The sequence below is a fragment of the Pinus tabuliformis genome, chromosome 9 (assembly GCF_031772625.1).
Source record: "Pinus tabuliformis cultivar Carrire ecotype Pingquan chromosome 9, CPIR1, whole genome shotgun sequence".
Taxonomy (NCBI): domain Eukaryota; kingdom Viridiplantae; phylum Streptophyta; class Pinopsida; order Pinales; family Pinaceae; genus Pinus; species Pinus tabuliformis.
In genome coordinates, this window is record NC_142307.1 from 1553114281 (window position 1) to 1553121477 (window position 7197).

Here is a 7197-nt window from a genome sequence, read left to right on the forward strand (position 1 = left end):
TTCAAGTTTTTTGATGTATTTTCAAAACTCTATTTTATTTTGTGGAAAGATAAAGGAGTTAGCGAGACGTAAATTGCTGCTTGCTTCAGCTCAGCCTCTTTTTTGAATGAATATAATTATGTTTCAGTTAAAAAAGAAAATAAATGCAGAACATAATATATGAAAAATTGCTCCAAGGAAACACCATTTGTATTCTGACCAAAAAAAAAAATCAACTGAAACTATCCTTTCGTTTCAATCTTTGCATTTTGTGCAGCGTGACTGGGTCCAAAATTTCTCTTACAAAATAGGGAGGATATTTTAATCTAGCTGAATGTGCCATGCTCTCACTTCCTCGAATTTTTTTCTTTTAGCCAACAAGGTTCAGTGCTCAAATGTAGCCCCATGCTAATTAAGCACTGATGTTCTCACTGTGGCTTGGCAGGTTTGCACTGCCGCTTACAAAAAAAATTATAATCAGTATACCTATATACAATTACACTCACACAGGTCTTGATAGCTGAGGGCACTTTTGTGGGATATCAGTTTGGAATCTGCAGAAGGCAGGCGAACTAAGAAGAGGATTTCTTCTGGAAGAAGAACGATGTCTTGAATGAAAGAAATCCCATGGGTTTGCTTCACGCTTGGGTTTTCCATTAGGGCATAGTTCTCTCTAATTCCTGCCTGTACTGTATAATCATCCGGTTCTTTGTCCATTAAACTTTCTTGCAGACTTCCATATAAAAACAGAGGAAAACCAGTTAACCTTGTCTCAGTCTTAACCCTGTATAATGTAACTGCAAAACCAAGAAGAAAGCAGCAATTCAAGAAGATATTCAACTGCTGTTCATCTTTAATAAACGCCCCAGTTAATCAAAACTACACAAAAATGATGTACATACATCAAGAATCTACGCCCCCAAATTGAGCCCCTGACTCAAACTTTGTTAAAGTGACCTAATAACTGATTTCTTGCTACCTCCCAAGAATTAACCAGGAATTTCAGTTTAGCTTCTGACATGTATTGAGTACTTGTTACAGTGTACGGATCAATATTCAAGAATTGCTCTGCATAAGAAGTTAATAACTTACCTTGGAAGATCACGCGGACGACTGTTGCAGCAGCAATGGTGAAAAGCATGAAGGCAAGAAGTCTAAGAATATGGCCTGCCAACATGATCGCCTCTGAAGATCCAACCATGCCCACACCAACAGCTTCCTCTCCATCGCCAAGTGGGGCGTTAAACAGATTGGCTATTATGTTCACGCATCGATTCTTTTTCCAAATCCAGACACATGAAAGCACTGAACACTTTCAGATAAAGAATTGAGAAAACAAAGAAAAATAAATAAAATTAACGCCCAAAACGGATCTGAGAAGGGCCTTCAGATCTAGTATCCCAAACCCTGCCATTACCTGCAATTCTGTAGTGACCGGATACTCATCCATGTCGACATAATTCTTGTTGATTGCCTGCATGATGAGCTTATCACATTCTGGTTCCATCCATGTGGTGACAAAAGAAGCAAGATTAAGTCTGGGGTTCCCATCCAACATGAGCTCGTCGCTGATGATCTGATAGGCAGCATCTTTGGGAATCGACCTACTCGGAATTTGAAACCTGCCAACACAAACATTCAAAGGAAACCGAATCAGAAGCCCTGCTCAGGGCCATTTTATTGGAAATCCCAATGTCCGGAGGGTTTATCCTCAAGAAAATACTATTGCACAATAGCGGAAGCAAGCAAACCCATCCAGTGAAATAAGCTTTCATAAGAGCAGTTTATGTTCCTAGATTTCCCTCCAGAGTTTATACATACCGAGGCAAGGATTCCTGAACATATCTGGAGACAAAGGTTGAATGTATGGAGCCATCAGAATCAGTAGCGCTGCAAACCCATCCAGTGAAATAAGCTTTCATAAGAGCAGTTTATGTTCCTAGATTTCCCTCTAGAGTTTATACATACCGAGGCAAGGATTCCTGAACATATCTGGAGACAAAGGTTGAATGTATGGAGCCATCAGAATCAGTAGCGCTGCTCAGAGCCATTTTTGGTTGATTTTCAAAAGAAACCCCACTCCACGCTACTGTTTCCCGATATTCGGTAATCGGTTGCAACTGCAAAGAAGAACCGGAATTAAATGCGAAACTGCAAGATGGGAAAAAAATGCCAAGTGTCAACCTTAGAGGGCAAGTGTCAACGTTAGAATGAAAGGGACGACGAAAGGTCTCATTCAAAGGGAAGGCCTATCGGCCTAAATATACCATTGTTCAATATTGTTTATTGTTCTTAATATAATTGATAAAATTGTATATATATATATATATGTTTTATTATTATATATTTAAGTCAATTTTACCTAAAATATTATAGGGATTTGTGAGATTTATAAAGTTGAGTTGTGTAGTAAAGACAATCTAAATTTGCTAAGAAAAATTAAGAAATTAAATTTATTTATACATTCAAAAATGTGATTTAACTAATAAAAAATAATAATATCTTAAACTAATTACAATAATTAAACTGCATATTTTTTTTTAAGCAAAAGCATGAGAATATTATATTAAGAAAAGAGTTGTAGAGAGGCTAACGACAATTTTACAGAAGAGGATGCTTCGAGGTTTGATGCCCATTCTCATGAACTTTCGATGCTATTGAGAAAAGAGAGCTTCAATTGGATTGGAAATATTCCTCATTTCCTATCAAAATTCTTCTAAATTCTAATATGTATCTATTTTCCATATTTATTAGACATTTACCTAAACCTTAATTTATATTGAAGAAAGATAGAGGAAAAAAGAGTCTTTGTCCCACATAATTAACAAGGCTGCATAGCTAGCTTCCATGTGGCTTAGTTTAATAAAATATTTTAATGTCATGATGTGTTGTATGTACTCCAAACAATAATAAAATTGTAAAATGAGTTATATGAATATTTGTTTAACTTTTTTTTATTAATTTTTTAATATAATTAAACATTTTTTTGGTAGATAAAGGTTATGTATATATAATTGACATTGAAGAAAGTGATAACAAGTTAATAATTATTTATTTAATATTGAATGATGGCAATTTTTTATATAATGTTCATATTATAGTACACATGTCATTTCATTAGAGTATAGATTGATATAATGAAAGTTGTACAAATTGTACACATGTATTTTTATATATTTTTTCAAATTTATATTTTTTAAATTATTTTTTTGTAAATTAAAAAATAAAACCCATAAAATTTGTCTATTCAATACTTTACACCAATGAGAAAATTGAATTTTTGAATTTAATTAGAAACCATTTGTATTTAGGGTACATAGTAATTAATATATAATGTTATTTTTCAAATTATTTATATTTATTGTACATAGTAATTAATAATAGAGTACACAAAAGTCAATTCTTGCCATCAATACACAATAAGAGAGGAGACATTTCAACCAATCATATTTGAGATAAATAGAAATAAATTTTATTTAAAAATAATAAATGTGATTTCATATTTTTTTTTTTTATAGGAACGGTTATGGGGTATTTATATTCATCCTGGCTTGAAAGCTGAAAATCTGCTTACATTGAAGACTTGTATGTCTTGGTGCATCTCTCTGATAAGAATGAGAATGTTGTTAAATCTTGAAGTCTTTTTCTTTGATAAGGATTCTAGTTTTTCAATTTCAGAGATATTCCCCCATTTGAAGATACAAACAAATTTGTTTAGAATCAGGCAGAAAAACATGACAGAAAGCAGCTTATGGAATAGTTTCCCATGTTTCTTCTTCGTCTTTTATCTTGACCCCGACAGAAAGAAGGACTGCTTTGTTGGCTTCCTTGTCTGCCTGTTTGTTATGGGTTCTCAGCACGTGGAAATAATTCAACTTCTGGAAAGCGTTTCCCAGGACTTTGATTCTGGATATCAGTCTAGCTAGATTAAGATCCAGCACTGGGGAGTTGGAGATCATTGCATTTATAAGGACCTGCGAGTTGCCTATCACAATAGCTTCCCTTATGTTTAGTTCTTTGAGGATCTTTAGGCCTTGGAAGAGGGCCAAAGCCTCAGCTTGAATGCTGGAAGCATGGCCAAGTCCCCAAGAGAAGGAATGAATTTTTTCTCCCAGTGGATTTACAACAACACCTCCTGCTCCTACTATACCCGGATTGCTCTTTGTTGCTCCATCAAAGAAGAGAGAGTGTCTTGAGTGGAATTTGAGCTAGTCATGGAATTCAGTTTCAGGTCTCCTTATTTGCCAGTCTTTAAGAGTAGGAACAATTCTGACTGTTGGTTGAAATTGTAGATCTAGGGATGAACCCCAGTCAATGTCCTGTTGGCTGAGGTTGGAGTCATCTTTTATTTCTGTCAAGCACTCCTTTACGTGGCATTTAATTTTGATTTCTAAGACCTTATGATTCTGGTTAGCATTTCTGAAAATTCTTCTGTTCCGTTCAAGCCATATCTGCCAACAAATGATCTTTGGAAGGATGGCCCATGCAGATTTGATAACCTGGTTTTTGGGAGGCTGCCCGGGGTATCTATTTGTCCAATTTGAGAAGAGATCCACAATAGAGCTTGGCAGAAGGAAGTTGGGATCCAAGTTGTTGATAAAGGAGGCCCAGATCTGTTTGGAAAAATTGCACTCAAGCATTAGGTGTAATGTTGTTTCTGCGTTTTCTGTGCACAACGGGCATCTGGAGGGGCCATGAAAACCTTTCCTCTGCAGCATGTCATATGTTAGAATTCTACCGTGGCAAAGGAGCCAAGCAAAGAAATCGATTTTGGGCCAAGAAGGAACATGCCAGACTCCCTGCCACGGTGTTGGGTCAGGGGGAACGTGTGGCTTCTCGATCAGCTTGGAGTAACCTTTAGAGACAGCGTATCCACTTTCCTTCAGCCCCCATCCTTTCGTATCTTTTTTCTTCATATGCGTGGGAGCCAGGCCGTGTAGAAGATCCAACAGTGCAATCCATTCATTAATCAACTGAGCTGGAATCTCGATTCTTTTCTAGCCTGCCCATATGGAGTCGCTCCAATGGGAAATGTCCCACAACGAGCTCAACCCTTCTCTATTCATCCAACAATGCAAATCTGTTAAGGAGGCTCTGTCTTTAATTGGATCCTTGTTCATAATTCTATCAGTGCATATATTGATTTTTTTCCCATTTCCTGGGATCCAGAAGGAGTGCTCTTTGATCAAGGAAGTCGTTTTAGCATACAATTTGAGGAAAGACGAATTTGGCAGCTAAGTCACATTTTCTAAACAGCTTGTGCGTGGGCCTCTGAAATACTTTTTCCAGAGAGCCAATTGGGCCCAGCCTAGCTTGGGTGCGATGATCCTCCAGACAATCTTGGCTGCCATAGCCACATTTTGCTGACTGAGATTTTTGAAGTTTAGTCCACCCTCCCGCAGAGGCTTGGAAATGGTTTCCCAGCTGATAAGGGGGATCTTTTTTTCATTCTGTTTTCCACCCTTCCAAAAGAACTTGCGCATGAATTCTTCCATCTTTTTTAATATGAATGTCGGAGCGAGAAGCCTAGTAAATTGAAATAGAGGGAGGCTGAAGAGCACGGATTTTATTAGGACCGCTTTGCCAGTAGTGTTGAGCCAGGAAAAGCCCCAGGCTTGAATTTTGGACTTGAATTTCTCAAGCTAGGGAAGCCAGTCTTTGATTGAGTGTCTCTTATGGAAAACAGGAAGGCCCAAATATTTGAACGAGGTCCATGAAGAAGAGGCTGCAAAGCCCAAGCATCTTGAAATAGCAGAGAGAGATCTGGGCGTAGTATTCCAGCTGAAGATGTGACATTTATTCTTATTTACAATGTTGCCTGAGGCCTCACTGAATTTGTCCAGCACAACTTTAAATTTGGAGGCAGAGGAAAGAGAGGCGATGCCTAATAGAAGGGTATCATCCGCGAATAAGGCATGGTTTATGTTTTTAATCCCTCTAGTGATACACAGCCAATTAATTTCTTGGTCTTGCATCTTTTTATCTAGTAGGAAGCTAAGTATTGAGGCTTGGATGACAAATAACAGGGGGGAGAGAGGACACCCCTGCCTAAGTCCTCTCGAGGCTTTGAAAAATTCAGTGGCTTTTCCATTTACAAGGGGGGCAATCTAAGGCTCTGAGATGCATGCCCGGATCCATTTTATGAAATTTGCTCCAAAACAAAAACTGCACATGACTTTTAAAAGAAATCTATGATTTACTCGATCAAAGGCATTTGCTAAATCGAGTTTGATCACCATACCTTGTTCCTTTCGGAGAAGACTTGAATGTATTGCCTCTTGGACGAGTGTGAAGTTGTCCATGATCTGCCTTCCCTGGATGAAGCCTCCTTGGTTTTCCAGAATTATTCTAGGCAGAATGGGCTTCAGTCTATTTGCAATGACCTTGGTGATTAATTTGTACCCAGTGTTGCATAATGAGATCGGGCGGAATCTGCTGAAGTTGTTGGCACCCTTTTCCTTTGGTATGAGGGCTAAGAAGGCAGAATTTGTGCTGCCGCCTATTTTCTGTGTATTTTGAGACTTTTGTATCATTTTAAGAAGGTCCTTTTCAACAATCGGCCAACAGATTTGGAGGAACCGGGCAGAGAAGCCATCTGGCCCGAGGGCCTTGTCCGGTTCCATGTCAAAGAGAGCCTTTTTAACTTCCTCTTTAGTGATTTTGGCCTCTAGGATCCTGTTCATACGAGGAGAGATAGCTTGAGGGATAATGTCTAGCAGCTCTTGGTGATGGAGAGACTTCTGATCATCACTGTACAAGTTTTGGAAATGAGAGAAGGTTTCTTTCTTAATGTCTGCGAATTCCTTGTGCGTGTCATTATCTTCCTTGATCTCAGAAATGGTGTTGAAGCATTTCCTGGCCTTGGCCTACTTGTGAAAGAAACCCGTGTGCTTTGAGCCAAAGGTTTCGTGACTTTAATCTCCAATATTCTTCTTCAGCTAAGCAGGCCTTATGATATCTCTGTTGCAGTTGAGTTTCTTGATCTATCATCTCCTCTGTGACAATAGCGCTCTCCATGTGGGTTTGATGAGAGACAAGTAAGTCTTTGATGGCTTTCCTTTCTGTTGTAGGATTGGACAGGGTTTTGGCCCAGAATGTGCATTCTAGGTTCTAAACCAAGTAACAGGAAAGAGCTTTGAATGAAAAATCTATCTAGCCTGGCAGCAATATGTCCAGGACCTACTCTTTTATTGGACCAAGAGAACTTACCGGATGAGG

General features: G+C 38.3%; 1 protein-coding gene across 2 annotated transcripts; it reads right to left on the reverse strand.

The window, feature by feature from the left end:
• Window positions 1-205: 205 nt before the first annotated feature.
• On the reverse strand, window positions 206-2142 carry LOC149154532 (uncharacterized). 2 transcript variants are annotated; one of them, XM_089441095.1, is made up of 5 exons: window positions 1948-2142; window positions 1801-1824; window positions 1397-1601; window positions 1072-1255; window positions 206-776 (listed from the first exon to the last, which is right to left on the reverse strand). In XM_089441095.1, the coding sequence occupies exons 1-5, from the start codon at window positions 2028-2030 to the stop codon at window positions 466-468; spliced, it is 807 nt and encodes a 268-aa protein (XP_089297221.1). In that variant the 5' UTR covers window positions 2031-2142; the 3' UTR covers window positions 206-465. The 2 variants fall into 2 exon arrangements, with proteins under 2 accessions (XP_089297221.1, XP_089297220.1); XM_089441094.1 differs by having other exon boundaries at window positions 1801-1869; window positions 1948-2141.
• Window positions 2143-7197: the final 5055 nt, after the last annotated feature.